Source organism: Diorhabda carinulata, chromosome 11 (assembly GCF_026250575.1).
Source record: "Diorhabda carinulata isolate Delta chromosome 11, icDioCari1.1, whole genome shotgun sequence".
Lineage (NCBI taxonomy): Eukaryota > Metazoa > Arthropoda > Insecta > Coleoptera > Chrysomelidae > Diorhabda > Diorhabda carinulata.
In genome coordinates, this window is record NC_079470.1 from 12,510,629 (window position 1) to 12,531,220 (window position 20,592).

Sequence of the window (20,592 nt, forward strand, 5' to 3'; positions counted from 1 at the left end):
CTCAGTCTCATAATCATTTTCAGGTCCCTCATTGGATGATAGAATATCTAATCAAGCTTCTGGGGCTAATTGTGCTAGTTTGAAGACTTTAATCTCAGTAGAAGGCACAACAACGTCAATCTCCAAGGCAATAGTCTTTGAAGCGGTCTTGGATATAATACACTAATATTTCCATCAATGCTACGAACAAATTTCTTCACCCTGGCAAGAGGACAATCTTTTTATGGCATCAGATCAGACCAAGATAACCTCGTCAACAATTAAGTTCACGGGTTTCTCTTCTGTGAGTCACGAAACGTTCACGACGAGTCACTGGCAGAGTTGAATGATAGGACTTGGACTGGATCTTCATTTTCACTTGAAGACTCAGTCTCATAATCATTTTCAGGTCCCTCATTGGATGATAGAATATCTAATCAAGCTTCTGGAGCTAATTGTGCTAGTTTGAAGACTTCAATCTCGGTAGAAGGTGCAACAACGTCAATCTCCAAGGGAATAGTCTTTGAAGCGGTCTTGGAAGGGTTTAGGTATAACACACTAATACTTCCATCAATGCTGCGAATTAATTTCTGCATCCTGGCAAGAGGACAATCTTTTTATGTCGTCAGATCAGACCAAGACAACCTCATCAACAGTTAGGTACACGGATTCCTCTTTTGTGAGTCCAGTTTAATTAACCAAGGTATCTGAAGCTAGCAATCTTGAGTTTCTCATACCTGCATATCTTTCAAAAACGAAGCTGGGCGTTTCTTTGGATTTCAAACTTAGACAATGTCGTGTGAAGTTCTTCTAGGTTCGACGATGCTTCCATGCCATGAAATTTTTCCAATTACGCAATTATTTTGAATCATTCACTCCCCTGGTCTACTGGGATAGAAAGTATCCTATCATATGATTACGATCCGATGAACTAGATCAGTTTCAAAATAACAGTGACAAAATAACAGTGATTGTACTTAAAAATGAAATCAAACACAAAATTGAAAATCGTAAGTTTTATTTTAAAATTTCATCACAGACATTGAGTACGTGTTTGGTTCGAGGTACATAGTTTTACTTCAACTCGGTAGTATGAACGAACTTTGAATAGTGCCCTTATTGATATTTTAACGCACTAGAGATCTATTAACAATCAATATTTTAAAAATAAAATTCATAAAGTAAATATTGGAAATAATAGACTTTTTGAATAATTTCAACCGTGACTTTGAAGTTTTTGGTAATATTGCTGTTTTCTTTGGCATTCAACTAGTATATCTATCAGTAGAACTAGTCAATTATCCTTTCATTTGGCCATTCTTCTTCCGTATGGTTTACTTTCATGGGTAATTAAATAATATGAACCAAACGTTGAACTGAAAACATAGAATCAATAAATATATTCATGAATTAATAATTAATCATAAAATGTTTTCCCCTTTTTCTTTGTTCAGTTCAATTGAACTTTAAATTGTTTTGTTCCGGGGTAACAACTTTTTTTAAGTAAAAAGCAAGCACGAGGTGGTACAACCCTTTGACATTCGAGTAATTCAAGTGGTGCCTGTCGTAGATATTGATTTTGAACTTCTGTAGGTTGTAGTGTTCGGAAAAGACATGCTTTTGGTAGCTGATTGCCCATTTCCAAAGATCTGAGTAGGTCTTGCTCGGAAAAATATTTGCCGTGGTAGGATCGGTGAAATAAAGTCAGGTCATCGACCTTTCATCTATACTTCGACCTGTCCAAGTTTCTGGTTAACTCTGGATCGCCTATAAGTCTCTCTTTTGTATTGAGGAGCTCCAAATGTGCGAGCAATGTATAGCCTTTTGGTCTTGAAGAGAGATCAAGTTTTTGGCCAAAAGACAGACAGGACCAAATCCTGAACTCAATCAGATGTAGTCTAGTTTATTGGAGCGGTTGATTTGAACGAAGACACCACCTCGGAGAAGCTATAAAGTGGGTTTGTAGTTTTGTTACGTAGATCGTTGATGTACAGGAGCAACAGAATCTTTTCTGAGGTCTCTCCATCGTTAACAACCTGGATGGATCGGTCTTTGAGAAAGCTGCTAAGCTAGTCTATAAGTAAGGACGATAAACCGTATGATTTGGATCTGTCGAGTGCGATTGACAACATTTTATAGTTATACATAAACTTTTGTATACAAAAATTGTTATTCTTAAACTAGAAGTGGTATAAATAGTAATTGCTGTCTCCATACTTACTTGTTATTCGCGAAACCCATATAAGCTTCAGGTTTAAATTCGCATTGTTTGTTTGGTCCTCTCCAAAGCGGGCAACTGGTCGCGGGGAAGGCTTTTTCGTCAATCACTGATTCAGCGTATAATTTCCATGCTCTTATATGGCTGCAAGCAACTAAATACACAAACAAAATTAATTGGAAATTCCAACAACGTACAGAAAAGTGACCAGACGTTTGTTTATTTATAAAAAATTAAACAAATAACCGAAAATTTGTTTAACGTTGTTGAAATAACGAAATGTTTCAACCTGAAGATGTGTCATTTGCTATATAAGTATTTGGAACCTTTAATCTAATACAAAAAACAGTTTTTGTAATTTGTAATCCATCGCGTGACTTCATTAAGTAATCGCTTATTCAAATTAGACAAAATAAAAATGAAATTCCGCTAAAAGTAGAACAAAAAACGTTTGATACGCCTTAATGTAATTATATCGTTATGTTGGTGATGAAATTAATATACAAGAACAATACAACAATAATACAAGGGTCAGAGTGTATATTCAGTGTATATTCAGCCCCATATGAGTGATGCTGAATACATTATTTACACCACAACTACACTGTCTGTCTAATAACTTGACTAACCTGTTTTATACTAAATTTTCCCATCAATAAACCTTCTCCCGCGAAAGTTACTTTCAGCGGGAAAAAAAACCTTGGTTGGATAACTCATAATCATTCTTTGACTATTAAACTATAAAGTGGGCTGTAAGGAATTACTCTTACATCTAGCAACTTCACTGCTTCCAAATGCATCCAACGGTTTATTATTAAATACATTTTTAACAATTTCACATTATTAATATTTTTGTCATGATTATGACTGACAGCGTGATCGGTAATATCTGATTTTCCGGTCCGTCCATATTTCAAATGAGCTAAGTGCTCTTTAAACCGGACAATAACACATCTCTTAGTCTGCCCAATATACTTTCCAGTAAGTCCGCAAGGTACACGAAGGTCTGCGGGATCGGCACGATAATAACGAACTTACATCAAAGGAAATTAAAATTTCAATTTCTGTCGGCAGTAAAGGCCCTGAATAACAGTGTCCAAAAGACAAAATTGATGATTATAAGTGTAAATCTGATCAGAGGACGTTAATATTTGAAATGAATGTACCTTATGGCATAATATGTAACATAACTACATTGAATCGATCAATTCTTCATCATCAATTTTGTTACAAAATCTTACAATTCCTTACCAACTTGATCTACTATACGTTGTTTAACTAAATAACTGGGTTGGCATCCTGGTTGCAGAGCTCGTCCACCGTTAGGGAAGAAGTCGGCGTGTCCTAAAGCTAAAGGAAAACCAAATACACCAGCGTCAGTGTGAATTACATCGACATATTCCGCAGATTCTTTTGATAATCTTTTGGATGGATCTGAAAATAACAATAAAAGTTATTATCAGTACTTCTAGAACTCGTTATTAACGTATGGGGCAAAGAAGGAAGTGCAAGAATTAGATCTTGCCTCTTAAATTATCACCAGAAGCTGTTACTATTATCGAAGATGACAATGGTATTTATTTGTTGCTTTCTACAATTAATGGGATCGACCAAGTCAATATTATTGACTCAAAATTCATGGAAACAGTTCATTTCGATCTTGATGCAAGCGACCAAAGAAAATATTGGCCTGATATAATTTAGTGCGTATCCACTGTATGGTTTATTAACCATAATTATAAACTCTTTTCATACTGTTAGTCATTTATTCAAATTCCCTTTTGTTGTATCTAATTCCATTATTTTCAAAATACGAAAAGCATCTTTTAACAAATAACCTCATATTCCACGTCAATATTTGATCCAATCGATATTCGTGTGACTAATAGGGAGGGTTGATTACATTTCGACGGACAATTCTGAATTATTAATGGAAATAAATTTTCGTTTTGCACGATCGCTAGTCAATCGCAGTTAACACATTCTATTCCGATCAAAAATGAACTTGCCTTTTTCCCAGACAAGTTGGCAAGTCAATTATACCTTACAGAAATACGTGGTACCTTTGTTCGATAACGATTTACGAGGGTTGACTGAAAAGTTTCCGCGCCCGAAAATTTATTACCATGAAATACTGCGCAGCCGAATTCAAACCTGACTGTATCAGCTTTACTGTCGAGTATTTGGGACTGCTAAAAACTGCGATAACCAGCAAGTTCACCAAAAGGTACTGGAAAACCGACATAAGCTAACTAAAGATCGTTGGTTGCCTGGTTCGCTCACTTCTAATCGGTTGACTATCCACTATATTCATCAGATCTGACCCCCAGTGACTTTTTCCTGTTTTCTAATCTCACAGTTTCACTAACAGGAAAGACATTTTCATCAGATGAGGACATAATCGCATGTATAAACGCCTATTTCGATTAGATCCTTAGCTTAGGTTAAGTTAGGTTAGATTTAATCTTAAAAGGAAAATAAAAATTTGATTAGATGAAACAGAAGCAAGAACGAAGGATAACGAAATCAATTATAGTATATTAAAGATCTTGAGAAAGGAAAGCGAGAACAATATACAGGATAAAGTAAAAATTTTTCCACTTATTTCCTATTTTTCAGTTAACTTTATGAAAAAATATATTTAAACAACATTTTTCTTAACCTCGTTATCCAACAAGATTCTAAATTGAGTCGTAGTGTAGTAATTTAAATTTCAAATGGATCTTATTATTTTCCAGGTCGTTATTCCAAATAAAAGCATTTTATTCCATTCATTTTTAATATAATGAGCGATTACACGTCAATCTAACCTGGAAATTACCGTAAATTCATTCTAGACTAGTTCAAGCATCAATTATTTCATCAGAATTCCCTTCATTAGATATTGGTTCTTCATTAAAATCATTATTCTGATACGATTTACTTTGAAAGTCCCATCAGTATTTAACGTAAAAGCCATAATTTTACTTGTAAATTTCATAGACAACAAAATAATATTCAAAACATGTTTTCGAATCCATAATTTGATTGAATTTGGTTTACTAATTTCAATAACAAACCTTTAAGAGAAAATTCCGGTAAAGCTGGATCCAGTCCAGTTATTCTGGGTATCTTCAATCCATCTCTGAGTATTTTTCCAGCAACACCTGCGATATGACCGCCGAGACTGAAGCCTATTACATGTAAATTCCATATTGGAATCTCGCCACTTTTGTGAAATATTTCGATAAATTTCTTGAGTCTTATAGTAGCCAGTTTTGAGTTTGTAACTGCTACTTGATACCATGGAAATGTTGCCAGTTCTGACCAATCCAACAGGATTATATTGCGAGGTTCGGGTCTTGTTAAATAAGCTGGAAATGATAATATAACTTGTACTGGTTGTGTCCACTCTAGAGAAGATTATGACATGACAATACAAGAAGAAGAAATTACGACAAAAAAATAAGAAAGACTTTTTTAGAGACTACTGATTCCTGAATCTAAGATCATCTTGATTCAAACACCTTCTTGAATCTGTGACAAATACATCAACTAGAATATCGAAACAGATGTAAAATGGAAAAAATAGCCAAAAACTGGAAGGAAAAGGTAATAAAAAAGAAGATTAAAGATGAAGGTGGTAGTAGAGTTTATAATAGAAGTAAAGGATTTAGTTTTGGTCTACTTTGGTAATTGAAAGTTATTCTCAATCAATTAATTGGAATAATAATATTCCAATTGATCCAATGTCCTCATTACAGATATTCCCAGCATCTCAATTCATTGAATAAATGTATTAATCCAAGAATGAAGCACTACAGGTCACTACAGACTCAAAGTACGTCTCAACCGTATTTTCCTAAGCTTTCAAAACCGATTTGTAGGAGCGTAAAATGAAGATCCAAGTCTAAGTGGGTTGTCTGAAACTGAGCATGCAAACTGGCTGAAATGCAGAATCTCTTAACCTCTAATGAAATAGTTTTATGGTGTTGAGTTAGTCCTTTCAATTTTTTTCTTACTAATTATAATTACCGTCCAATATGGTTTGTCCGCTATGTCCTGGAGAAGCTTCAGAAAAACCGTGGATGAATATAACGGTTGGTATGGAACCATTCACTCCGGCTTTGAGGGCATCTCCTGGTCTTAAGTTGTTTATTGGTACACCGTTTGGATTATTCTTAGAATAAGCCACAAATCGTATATCTCTTTGTATTTTAGCCGGACAACAATTCGAACAAAATCCTCGGGCAAGAGCTGTCAATTTCATTTCATTCTCACCTGAAATTCAGAGCAAGTATTTTTATTTCAACATGGTATTAATAACAAATTTTGAAATCAAATTTTATTAAATTTAGTTTAGCTCATACATAAGGATAAAATTTATTGTGGAGCTGTTCCACTGCAGATATTTTGTTCTAATAGAATAGAATCTGTTTTACGTATTCTGCTTTCGCAGCTGAATCGATAGAGGATGGGAGAGACCATGTAAAAAATCTTTCTGGCGTATATCCAATTTTTCCGAGATTCCAGGGAAATTAAACCGATTGTAGAAAAAAAAAAACTAATAATACACTGACTCTGTCCATCAAGTAGAATCAAATAAATTAACTTAAAAATGTTATAAATGGAATGAGATTTCAATTCCATCCAGCGGCGTACGATTTAAATGTTTAATAAGTCGAGAAAATAATATGAATGGATACTCAATAATTTCATGTTCGTTGGGAGTGGCGTTTACGGTATACGTCGTAGTATCCTTATCGCCACGTCTAACCGCAGCATCGAAGTATCGCTAAACATCGTCAATTTTGCCAAAAGTCTAGAGTATAGTGAAGAATCATCGCATTAACGTGTTCGATAGTCAAGGTCATGCAGCTATTAGACTTTGGGATTGCCTGGAAAAATTAAATGAACCAAGAAGAAGACTTCAATGGGTTCCGGATCACACTATAGGGAGCATGGAATACAAAACAAATATATTTGGCAGTTGGAGCCAATCTATAAACATTAAGCCACGGATTTGATTAAGCATTTCACTTAAATTGAGTGAAACATCTCCCGGATATTAGAGAATTGATTTAATCAATAAAAGAACCAAGTGGTTAAATTTTAATTCTTAAACTTTTTATTTAATACTTAAAAATATTGTTTTCGGTTGATATCTCAACTCCAATTACTAACGTTTTCTGTTGAGTAATTGAATTCCGAATTGAATTTTCACCTACAAATAACTTTGACGAAGCTATCAGCGAGACAACAAATTTCCAGGAATGTCTAAGTGAATGTACTTAATTACAATGCAACTAGGGAACTATTATAATAGTAAATCATTACCGCCGCCGTGTCGTAGATAGTCTACAACACCCGACAAAAATAATTTAATGATTTAATCCTTGAACAAAATGAAATAATAAAAATGTCGATATTAACACCTCCAATGGCTCGCAATTGCAAGGAGGGGTTTGTAACTACTGACTAGTTTCGACGTCATTACGTCTCATCAGAGTAGTTTAACAACCATATTTCGAGCTTGAAACTTAAGACAACGTCAAAGACTATTTGGTTCGTGTAATTAAACATTGCCCAGCGAACGCAAACTGGCGCCATCCTCACGTCCAACTGCGAACCACTGGTCAAGTAGGTAAATCGTTTATTTTGATATATTGTTTTGAAGAACGGCAGAATATATTTTCAGAAATGCATATTCAAATTGACGTTTGAAAGGATTATTTTAAGATTTTTGACGAGGATATAAGCGGAAACAATTTGAAGCCCAATTCATGTAGTGTTTCCTTTAATTTGCGACATGGTGTATTGTCTTGATGCATCAGTATTTTCTTCTTTCTCAAATGTGGCCGTACGAAAGATCTGTCGGGTTTTAAAGAAGAAGGTCTAATATTTCTATACTTTTTGAGGAGGTCAACAAGACACCACCACCGAATAACGTGTGTTTACGTCTCCATCAGGACTTAAGGAACAGATTTATTAACTAATAATTTATAAACATTCCGTAAGTAAAATTTGAAATTAGAAATAATTCGTCTTCAGCCTCTTTTATAAATCTCTCTACATTTTCCCTCGTCAGAATGTCCGATTTTTTTGCATGGTATCCTGTTGACCGCTTCTTCGGCCAAGCCAAAAGCATAATGTACTTTTTGATATCGGGATTTTTACGCACCAAAAGTTCAGATCTCAAGATTGAATATGTAGTCCACAAAGTCGACGCTCAAAATTTTGTCAAACCTTTTTTACAATTCAAATGTTTTCTTAACATATTGTATAATAGAAAATTATTATAATTTGAAGTATCAACCCTTAGAAATCTTTAAAAACTACTTTTCTGATGAAAATAATAAAAGAAAACATCTTTTAACGATTTAAAACATTGCAATTCCATATTTACTGCGAAAAATTCATAGCATTTTAATAAAATTTAATTGATTATTAATTATTATTATTCAAACCTTAAAAACTACCCCTTTGCAGAGAATGAAATAAAAATAAATCTAATGACTGACAACTTTTAGATTTTGCATTCTATTTGATATTGCCTATAGCCTGTCAACCCTTAAGAATTACCCCTTTGGTACAATGTAGAAAAAAATCTTTCGGTATTCAGGTGTATTTTCCAAACACGAAGTGATTTTTCATTCTCTACACTGTGAAACCCCTTAAGAACCACCCTTTTACCAAAAATACAATAAAAAAGTTGTGTTTAATGAAAATTCGTTTTCTGCCTTAAAAAAGATAATATTGTTATTAATAAAAATATTCACAGTTTACAAAAATTAAAACAAAGATAAAAAATCCGTGCGCCAAAATTTGAAACTTTTTCATAACCTATAACTCACAAAAAAAAATTTAATTTCTTATTTTTTATGTAACTCATGTAATTTTGAAGCTATCACATCCTACAAAAAACCATTTCAAAGGTAATTTTCAGGGCTATAAGCCTATGTTTATTAGAAGGGCTTGAGACATTCCAAATTTTATTAATAAAGGGTCAAAGGGCTGTGAATAAGAATGCTCGCACTATAGTGACAGATTAATTTGGTTATAACTCCCTCAATTTCTATGCTACAACAAAAATAAAAAAAAGAAAAACAATAGTCATAAAAAATTCTTCAATTTGATTTGATTGTTTGTTTTTGTATCTCTTACAGTTAAGGAGAAACAATGAGCAAAAAAAATTTTTTTTAAAATCAAAAAAAAAGTATTATTTAATGCTCATTTCTTTCAAAATTATGCATTTCTAATCATTCAAACTTTCAGATATCGTAAATAACATCTAAATAAATTATTTCGTACAAGGAATAAGTTTAATTTTGATTTTCATTGAAATGGTATTAGTTTTAATCCGATTTTTTTTAGCTTTAAATATTTTACATCGTATCTCAATGAAATTTCAGTCGAATCGACTTTTATCGGTAGTCATTTGAAAGGTCTTTTTAAGCCCTTTAAAAAGTATTTAATGACTTTTTGTTGAAAAATGTACCGTTTTCTCGTTATTTGAGGTTAAATGCTCAATGTCGTAAAACAAAAGGAATTCCAAAAATATCTATAACTTGCTTTAGGTAGAACATTAAAATCTCAAAATATAGCCTAACTTATTTGTTTTTTTATAAGCTTCATTTTTGTTAATTACACTTTTTTCGATAAAACGCATCAGTACAAAGTTATACGTAAAAAACTATTGAAAAATGAGGTTTTATTTTTGACGAAAAATCGTACTTTTCAATTGCGATTAACTCAAAAACTATTGATCTGTCGAAAAAACTTCATACGACATTTTTTACTTCAAATTTGCTGATCTTTCGATTTCTGGGGTTATTTCGGGCGGAAAATACCTAATAAATCAAGCTTTTGGGATACACACCCCCATCATCACTCAAAATTTTGAAATAAATCGGTGCTGCATTAAAGAATTTGGACGGGAAATTTTAAAAATAAGTAAGTAGTACCTTTTCGTTGATGATCTTTATATTCTTCAGATATTAAAGTACCAACTTCATCATTTGCAGACTCTCTTACTTCAAATGGAATGTCTGATTCGATATCTGAAGACATTTGAAGTAATTACTTCAGACTTATTTTAAAAAATCGTTGTTTGCTTCCACAGAAACGATACTCCAAGACCTACTTCGAACAATACTTCTAGCACCATTCGATTCCACATTAATTTGTTGATTGTAAGTGAAGATTCTATTATTATAAAAACGATATTCAATATAACGTTTGTTGAACAAAATCGCTGTTTTCATAACTAGTTACCTAACTATTTTATAACTGCATTTTCAAAATTCGGTTTCAATCCTCTTATGCAATCGGGTACGTTGAAATGTATGAATGCGGGTAATCCGATTAGGAAGTTAATGAAATTCCACGGGAAATCGTTTCATACCTGTTGGATTCTATTTATGCGGAAATTTGTCCGCTTTCCAAGATGAAAGACACAGGAAACCTTTATCCTAGTTGATAGTACATTCTTGACGTACTTTATTTTCTTATATTTCATTCAAATTAAATAGAAGCTTAAACAATTTATTAATTATTCTGATATATTATACCGCAACCTTCGATTTGTTCATTGGTTTTTTTTGTTATAACAAACGTTTGATTTTTTTATCATTCGTTAATGAATTATAAATAACAGTATAATTCTTGGATGCTCCGTGAACTTTTTCCACTAATTGCAAGTTAATATGCTATAATAATACACTTTATTAATCATTAGTGTTGAAACATAACCTTATTCGGAACCTTTAATTATATTTACATTTATTTCTCATTCGATAAGCTTCCTGTATATTTTCTTGAAGATTTATTTTGTTTGGAACTGTACTTTTTGTTATTTAACAAGAAAAAATTTCATCAACTCTGTCTGTTCCATTCCATAAACAAAATATTGCGTTACCATAGCAACGCACAATAACTTAAAAGAAGTGTAAGTGTAAAGTTGGTGGTACCTGGGTTAAAAGGTAAGCAGATTTACGAAGATATGCTTAATACCCTTGGTGATTATGAATGTCATCCGTGAAAAAGACTCTATATCTAATTTGTTTGCTTCACAAATACGTAGACTCTAAAGTCTAAAGTACTAAAGTCTTTTAATGAAATGGACAAAACAATCTCAGAGTACATACTTCGCTATTTCTCTATGGCTTCCTCATAGAATCTTCAGTCCTCTGCCATGCTTATCGACTTAACGTGATATTTGACGAGGTAGTTACCGACCACCAGTTTGATGTCGTTTCTAGTCATCACAAGAAGTCCCTCAGACTGAAATTGTTAGGTTAGGTTACACTAGAGATCTGGCGCTTCTTTTTGGAATGCTGTTTGTTTCCCCAATGTCTAATATACCTTCAGGTCAGGTAGTCACTTGATTTCTGTTCGCTAGAGCTTTTAGAAGTTTGTTTCAATAGCTTTCAGGACCTTCAAGGTCACTTGACTATGGAATAGGATAACTTCTATACAATTTACTTCATTGGAAATGGAACTAGGAACTAGTATTGGGGTTCATAGAAAATTACTCTTCATCAGTCCAATTTGTATTGTATTGTATGTACATTATTATCATCAAGAGATGAAATAATCTAGAGTTTTTCTAGATTAACTGGCGCGAATTGATTCATAGGTTATTTTTTATCATAAATAACTTTTTTTAGAAGAAATATAGAATGTAAATGATTGGGATAATATACGCAAATGTTTCTAATGAATGATTTGAAACGAGATCTTGGAAATCCCATGCAGATGTTGCGACCAGATGCGATTGTAAAAGACGCAGAGTCTTTTATCAAAAACCTTTTGATATAGATCGAAATTTAAATTGTATCATATAACTGTGAATTTTTCTAATATGTATAATGAAATTTTTACTGTTTACTGGTCAACGACTTTAGTTCCGATTCATAGGAAATTGTAGAAAATTTGTATCATTGACATATAATAAATCGTGACTCCCGAAAGAAAACAACTATTAAAAAGCCGTTACTTATCCCCGCAATTCTTTCCGACTATAATAAATTATGAATAGACAAATTAAAGTACATTTGTATGCAATCCGCAAGCTGTACAATGTTAATGAACCTTTAATTAGAATCACAAGTTTAAATATAGATAATATAATTTATATTACAGACCACTTATCGTGATATATCCATCGTTCCCTCGGGATAGATGTGTAAATCATGGGATGAAATGTTACTCTGGAATCACTGTTCCTATTCAATAATAATAATCAAGAATATGTAGTTTCATAATGGCTACAACCTTATAAACACACTACCGTTTGTTTCGATAACCAACGAATTTAACTAATAAACTATAGATTGAGCTGTAAATGATAAACCGTTTAAACCTATTTAAATATTTAACAATCTCATTACCCTCGAATGTATTATACAATTTATTATTGGACAATTTTTCTAATAGTGACCTTCGCTATAACCGATTTTTCTGCCCGACTATATTTTAAATGAGTCAGATGCTCTTTAAACCAGATTTCAACAAGCCTCTTAGTTTGCCCAACATATACTTCTTTTTGCAATTATTACAACTAAATTCGTGAAGCTGTCTTGCCATTATAAGTCTTCTTAGTGAAGCTTGCAGCCTTAAATTCTATTGTACTTGTCCACTGGCTTCCTAACATATCGTGAGACGGCGTGGCGTGGCGTGGGCTGTGTGTGTGAATCGATTCTAGTATCAATTTGATAGTTGACCTAAATTTTATCTATCAAAAACCGAAGGAATAGATATATTTGCCCACGTGTGATTCCTGCTTTTCAACACTTTTTCTGACCGCGGAGCCAAAATTGCGGGGAAAGAAATAGCGAGTTCCGAGTTTGTGCTACGATTTGCTGATGTCCTCATAGCAAAAGACGATGACAAACTACAACGAATGCTCTTCAAATTCAACCAAATGGTTGACAAAGTCTATGACAATAAGTAAAAACCCAGAACGCTGCAAATTAGTGATAGACTTTGGAGAGGAGATGAAGAGAATGGAAAACACATGTCTATAGAATGGTGGAGGGTTGGCTGGTGAAACAAGCATTCGAAGAAAAGCCAACTACCAGGATATCAGCGTCAGACTTTTAAAAAAATGGGCCGAATTACAAACATCGGTATCTCAAGCAGGAAATTGATGAAATGATGATGATCAAGATTTCTAACTTACCGTTAATGTAGTAAATAGTTTTACAAGGGTTTGTTACAATTTCCAAAGGTTTCTTAATAATATCATCACTGATCACTTTACTAATAACGAGATTATCCAAAAAGGGTAAAGTTATGAAATTAAACGCGATATTGACCATTTGGGAGATCAACATACCTATTTAATAAAATCTTTAAATTGTTTTGTGTACCGACGAACTCTAGAAGCACATATATGAATTCTTTTTCTACTTTATGCGATTTAATCGTTCCTCCACGCTCCATAATCCAATGAAAAGTATATGTTTCCACCTATTTGGAATGTAAACAAAATTATCTCTCTTCGTAACCGTAATATCGCTCTCTTAGTGCTTTCTATTAATTATAAAATCTATTAAAACACCCCGTATAACATAATTTATATCTGATTTAATTACTAAAGATTTCACTTTCTTCCTTGTGTCACATTTTTATGAGTATTTAGCAATTGATGTAATCACCATAAGTAGAAAGATGTTGTTATTTGAGGTTATGTTTTCTTAAATATTTTATCTACTTTATGGAATCGTATAAAAAGAAACAAAGTATTTGCCCACCCTTCAGTTTGCGTGATACAATATTAAACAATACAAACTATATTTGATTTATCGATGTAACATTTTTTTGCTTTTATTATTTCAATGCACAATTTTGGCATTTTCCGTAACAATTCTTGCAAATACTGCTCCTATATTTGGTTCCATCCATTTTTCAGTCAAATAATTACTTTCAATACATTCAAATTCTATCTAATACTTTTTGCACAGCTTCGAGGAATGCTTTAGATCGTTCCCTTTACCAGGCCTTACTTAAAACATCCCCAAACCAATTTAACACCAAACTGTGTTAAATTCGGGATTACTAATGGCTCTAACATCAGTTTTTTCTTTGATCTGCGCACAAACACGCATCTTTTAGACCCAAAAACCACTCGCTTTTCATACGTCTAAATCTTAGCCCACTACAACCTCTTAATTTTATTTTGACGTTTTAAAAGAAGTTTATTTAGTACTACCCTTTCAAACAGGCCAGCTTTCCTCAATATTTTCACTATAGAAGTACTCAAATGCTGAATTTTCGAAGTCAAAGTTTTGGAATTTAATAAATGGATTATGGAGTGGGCAAAAACTTTTGTTCGCCAGTGTATATGTTTGCTACAATTTTTGTTAATAATTTGCATATTAACACGATAGTTGCACTAAAATCTCATCCTTTATACACAAATTTACAACTTGAAATAAATTTGGCTCATAAAGTTGAGTACATCAACTGAAATCATTTATCTTTTTGTAATATACATATCCAATTACTAATGCTTCTAAATGTTCTTGATTTTAGGTCTTTAGGTTTTAAAATTAGTTTTTTTTTTATAATTTAGTGAAAGTTTGAAAAAAAAATTGACGTTTCGACTTAATTTTATCAATCTAATATATCAAAAGGTCTAAGAAATAAGAAATTTAAAAAATTTATCGTTTTATTTAGTTTATTTTGTTCGAAGTTTTTAGGTTAAAAAAAAAAATTCAACGTTTTCTTTAATAAAATTTGGATAATAAATAATTATATTTAACTTTATTTTATTTTAGATGTTAAGAAATATTTTAATTTATTAATAAACTAAATTAAAGTTAGAATAATATACTTTTTATTATCTAGTGAAACAACTTACCCATTTCGAAAGTATAAGTACGACAGGGCTGTTCCATTGTCCTCAAAATATCAAAGGGAAAATAAGAATTATCACTTCTTGCCAACTGATTCGGAGTACCATTATCAGAAAATGGAACAAACAATAAATTTACAGCGACACCGACAATTTGTGATAACCAAGACATTTTTAAATTAAAACGAATAATAATTACTAAAAAAAAAGTATCTGCAATATCACACTTGGTTAGATTTTATTTTAAACATCGACCTTCCACACATCCATTAAGGTTCTTGGAACCCGAAATGTTCGACTGTATCTAGCGCTAAATAACAACTCGAATTATTTATATTTGTTTATATACGTTGACTATTATGACGGTCCTGCATGTGTATCATTTGACGTTTAATTCAATGTCAACAACGAAGCAGTGGCGTTGGTTAACGGTAAGAAAAGGTCAAGTCAATATCAACAAAGTTTTTCGATAAAATAGCATCACATAAAACTAGAAAATCCAAGAAGCGAAAAATAATTCATTTAGAAATATAAATTAGTCCACGAATATCTAATTATTTCGAAAATGGGTGAAGTAGTCAGAAATAAACAAAACATCAAACGACCTTGAGTTAAACCTTGTATGTGAAACGTGACGTATGACTCAAGGTCGTATCAGATATCCATAAACCACGCACACATACCAGAGTGTATCACAGCTTGACGTTTATGTGGATCAGACCACCTTGAACCAGACGCCAAGTTTTACGTCAAATTGTAAATCACACAATAAGTTTTGTGACTGACATATAGATGACGTTTCCACTGTCAAAAAAAAAAATAGTGTACAAGCTCCGAAATGGCTTCAAAAGTATTATACAGAATCGAAAAGAATAATTTGTATTTGGTTTACCGAATTTAAACGTGGCCGTTCAGACACCGATGACGGTTACTCCGGAAAACCTCAAAAAGTGTTTACAATTATGCATGAATATTTGACCATGAGAAACCTCTTTCAAAGTAGGTACCTCGTTTATCCACAATCGTTCAAAACCAACTGGAGAGGCCGATTATTACTTGACGCAGATGATATCAGCACATGCATGCTTCAGGGAATAACCGTATCGTTTTAAGGAAGACACAACACCTGAATATCCGTCCTGCGGCCGGTGGAAACGAAGATGCTGAGCGTGCACTCGTTTTGAATCATCCCGCAGTACTTGGGAAACTGTGTTAAAGCAGAAGTTTCATCCAGAGACGTTGGTTAGTATCTGGATGAAACCTGGGAAGATACAAAGTAGGCAGTAGAAAAAGCTGTGGTTCTCAGGACCTGCAAGACGAGTGTGATTACTAGATCCTCTTTCACGGAGTAATACCTATCGGAAGTGCCGCTGGGAAACAGAAATCGAAGAGAAAGGAGTAGGTTTTTAGTTGATAGGAGAAACGAGTCCGGCATACCAGGTACAACATCTTGTCCCATACTCCTTCCTCTTATTTATATATAATTATCCTTTCTTTTTGAATACATCATAAATTTCGGATAAAGAAGAAGATTTAGTGTACTGGGTACTAGCTAGAAGTACTCAATACATAATTTACATAATTATAATTATGATTGAAATCGAAAATTCAATTCGCTGGTTATTAATTTATTATTGAGCAAGGATCATCTGGAAGTAGTCGCGTATGTTGAAATTATATTTTTATTTGGATTTTAACGAAATTTTCCTAGATATCCGAATAAATAAAAGTAATTCGACCATAATCCTTGACTAACTAGACTTCAATTTTTGAAACCTTTAAATTAATTGTCACAAACATTAGTACGTAACCTAACCTAACCTAAATTTTAATGTTTTTATATATTACGATGATTGTAAATCGATTAATTTCGTTTGATTTTAATTGCACAGATTATAAAAATACGTGAAATATACAAAAAAATATTACAAAAACTGTAGATACATTAAGAAAAATTTATTATTAATACAAATGAAAACCGTGTAGATAAAGATAATAAAGCAGTTACAACCAATCGGAAGCAAAACTCTAAAAATTCTGAAGACGACAGAAGTGACGACACCAACAAGAACTAGTAAGAGGATGAAAAGAATGAATGTAATAAAAATGGTCACTACGAGAATTAGAAGAAGACAATTCAAGTAGAAGTCAATTTTAACAAACATAGACTTCAATTTTGCAAGTCATATCAAAGTTATAAAAGATGATTGGGGATGTTCATTCTTAAGTCCAAACATGCAGAGAATGCGTGCAGCTCTTTCAATTCCTGGCAATTATCCAAAATTTTCTTTCGAAATACTGTCCGATTGAATATCTATCAACTCCATTTGCAAATGAACTGGTGCTTGTAAAACTTCAAAATTAAATGGATTGTTGAAAGATTGTTGAATCAAATTTTGCAAAATATTCCTCCAATTGTTTTTGGTTCACTGTGCCAAATGATTTTAAATAAGGGAAATGATCCAAAGTTTGATTTTTTACCCGATTTTCCCACAGCCTCCACTTTGTTTCGAAGGCAGTAACTTTATATTCAGATCAGTCGAGAGTTTCTTCATATCTACCAAAAAGGCACAATCAATTGGTTTGCCTTTTTCTAATATGAAAGTTTGAATAAGGTCACTTAATGCAGAAAAATCTTTCTAAAACTACTCCTCGACTGATCCAACGAAACTTGTGATGAAATAAGGGACATCAGAAAACTTTGCGTCCAAACCTTTGGACGCCAATGATTCCTGATGAATTATACAGTGAAATCCCACAAAGTTCCCTGATGTTTTCTGATTTTCCTTCGGAGCTAATGATTTCGGAGCGCAGTTTAATTTATTTAAAGAATCGTGATGCACAAATTAGTCCACAAAAGATTTTAGCGCCATTATCTAGTCGCGGTAGTGACTAATTTAACGCATCATATCGCGTGCCTTTCGAATATCCATACTCAACAATCTATTATCACGCAATACTTGTAATTTCTATCCTTGAGGGGCTTCAGTTTTATATATGAAGAAGTATATAAAACATAGATAATTTTAACAATAAGTTGATGATTGTTGATCAATTTTTTTCTGGAAACAAACAGGCGAAAAAACTAGAACGAATTCCAATAGATAATGTTTCATTTTCTCGCCGTTTGTAGAAGTTAAAGTTCATCGACCAATGTTTCGTGACTGTTTTGTACCCTCAAGTTTTATCCACAAATTTTGTGTCATGCAAATAAATGTGTCTCCGAGAAAAACAGCTCAAGAACCGATTTTGTTTACTTGAACTTGGCATTAGCTTTATCTTCTCCGAGAAGTATGGTTCTAGATGGTATAACAATGAATTCATTAGAGCCATCTGATGACGTGTGGATAAATGTCAAACGGGTCCGTTCCTCCTTTCTCGCTTTGCGCATGCTCTGGAACGTAACGTCGTCTGCGCGGTCAGCGCTTGTCAAATGTCAAACGCCCCTGGTAGAAACTTTGTTTTTGATTTTTCTCAACCATCAAACAATTTGCGTTAATATTTACGTGTAAATATATTTTGTGTTGATAGGTAAATCTTTGAAGTAAGTAAATTGTGTAATAGTTACATATACGTATCATATTACTAAATTATCATTTTTTATAACCTCAAAGTAGATTATGGAAAGTAATGATGAAGAAGAACTGAATTATTTATTATGGAAAGTAAGAATTGAGAACTGGATTATTTAATTGTCCTGAGTTAAATGTTATACGTACTTTTCTATGTATTACAGATTTCTATATTCATACAATTACAACCTCAATATCTAATTAATAAATACACATTTTCCAAATCTATTTTCTTGGTTAATTTTGAGTTATGTAAGAATATTTTTGTATGTAAATTTTCATTCAATTTGAAATAAAAAAAATAGTAAAATACTCAAATCTCTTTATTTAATACTTTACATTATAATCTAATAACTAACAAATGAATATAAATACAATTTATTGTGAGGGAATGTTGTCAATGTGTTGGTAATATCAAAAGAGAACAATTTGAATTAATTTTTAAAAAAATAGTGAATAGAACAAAAGTCCATCCAAATTTTATAAAAATTCAAATATCAATTGTTGGTATCGACATTTTAATTAAACAAAACTAATCACCAACTAATTCAAATTGTAATCGAAGGATGTTATTGTTAATTAATATCAAACTAAATATTCCTGCTGCATAAATCCGCAATTTTTCCAGTTTGGTATTTACAAGCAAAATCCTTAAAAATATTTTAAAAGGTAAGAAACACTTACATAGTATTTTCGGTGTTTGAAAATATTGCCTTTTGGACTTAAAGGACATGGTATGATATGAAAACAACATTAAACGATTTTATGGAATTACAGGGTTTTTTCAGAACATTGAAAATAAGTTTTCGCACTTAACTGTATTTTATGTTGGGAATTTAACAAAATTGGACTTACTGCTTTTTGCAGTAAAAAAAAATTAACTAATTATTTCGGGTTATTCATTGCGCAGAGGCCTGTGCGCGTGCGCAGAACTTGATGAATCGCAAAGTCTCCATGAGATGGAGTAACGGTTGTTTGTTTTGATGTTTGAATTAACACGTTGAGTCCTAGCCTAACAAATATCAAAAATAAAACTTCGAGTAATTAATTATATACATTTAATTCTCCTAGCTAGTTTTAAATTCAAATTATAATTTCAGTGGTTCGTAAATCGAATGTATGTTCTGAACAAAGCATGCGCATTTGACATTTGGACATTAGGAACGTATCCAAATTATCTAAAGCGAACGAAGCTTATTATTCCGTATTGGGGAATGTACTTTTGGCGCCGGTAATTTGAATTTAATATATATCAAAACTAATTTTCGATATTTTATAAAAATACAATACAATAAACACGTACGCATTACACATTAAGAGATTGAAATCTAAATGAGTTTCTAACTAATGAGTTTTCAATATCAATAACGTAATTATTGTCATGGGGTAATGGTTACCTGATTTTCACGAAAATAAATTAGATTTAAATCCTAGAACACGTTTAAAAAAAATGAAATTCCCATATTGGAGATGATTAATCCAACTTTTTCACCACATCATCAAATCTCATTATACCAACCTCCAAATATATGCTAAAATCTCCTCCAACCCCATCCGCTTCTGAATTGTATGTAATATATCGAGCTACACACATAGCAGCCTAAATTTTTCAAGCTGAATCAGATTAGTAAATATTTATATAGGATAATTACTAACTTTTGATGAACTTGAATGATATTATGAGGATTCATGGAACTTGGACTCGACGATCATAGATTAGATTTAGAGTCATATGATGAAGGAGAAGTACCTAGCCTGATCTAGAGACAGCGGTGGTTGCTTGAAAAGCAACAGCGTCTTGAAGATGTTTCCATCGAGTGTTTGGTGATGATCCACACAAATAAAGCCTAATTTTTGCGCCGTTTCATAACTAGGGATGAAACGTGGAACTACACTCCACACCCGAAACAAAAGAACAATCAAAATCATGAATTGGAAAGGGAGAAGCGGCTCCAGAGAAGGCAAAGACCGTTTCATCTGCAGGC

At 32.6% G+C, this 20,592-nt stretch overlaps 2 protein-coding genes across 2 annotated transcripts in view; one reads left to right on the forward strand and one right to left on the reverse strand.

Annotated features, from left to right (window-relative positions):
- The window catches only part of LOC130899239 (uncharacterized), a 43,445-nt gene that overhangs the window by 11,122 nt on the left and 11,731 nt on the right, over positions 1 to 20,592 (forward strand). The gene's annotated exons all lie outside the window — the stretch shown is intronic.
- On the reverse strand, positions 981 to 15,405 carry LOC130899238 (pancreatic triacylglycerol lipase-like). Its single transcript, XM_057809012.1, has 6 exons — positions 15,042 to 15,405; positions 6,212 to 6,457; positions 5,257 to 5,550; positions 3,449 to 3,631; positions 2,201 to 2,351; positions 981 to 1,355 (listed from the first exon to the last, which is right to left on the reverse strand). The coding sequence occupies exons 1-6, from the start codon at positions 15,205 to 15,207 to the stop codon at positions 1,286 to 1,288; spliced, it is 1,110 nt and encodes a 369-aa protein (XP_057664995.1). The 5' UTR covers positions 15,208 to 15,405; the 3' UTR covers positions 981 to 1,285.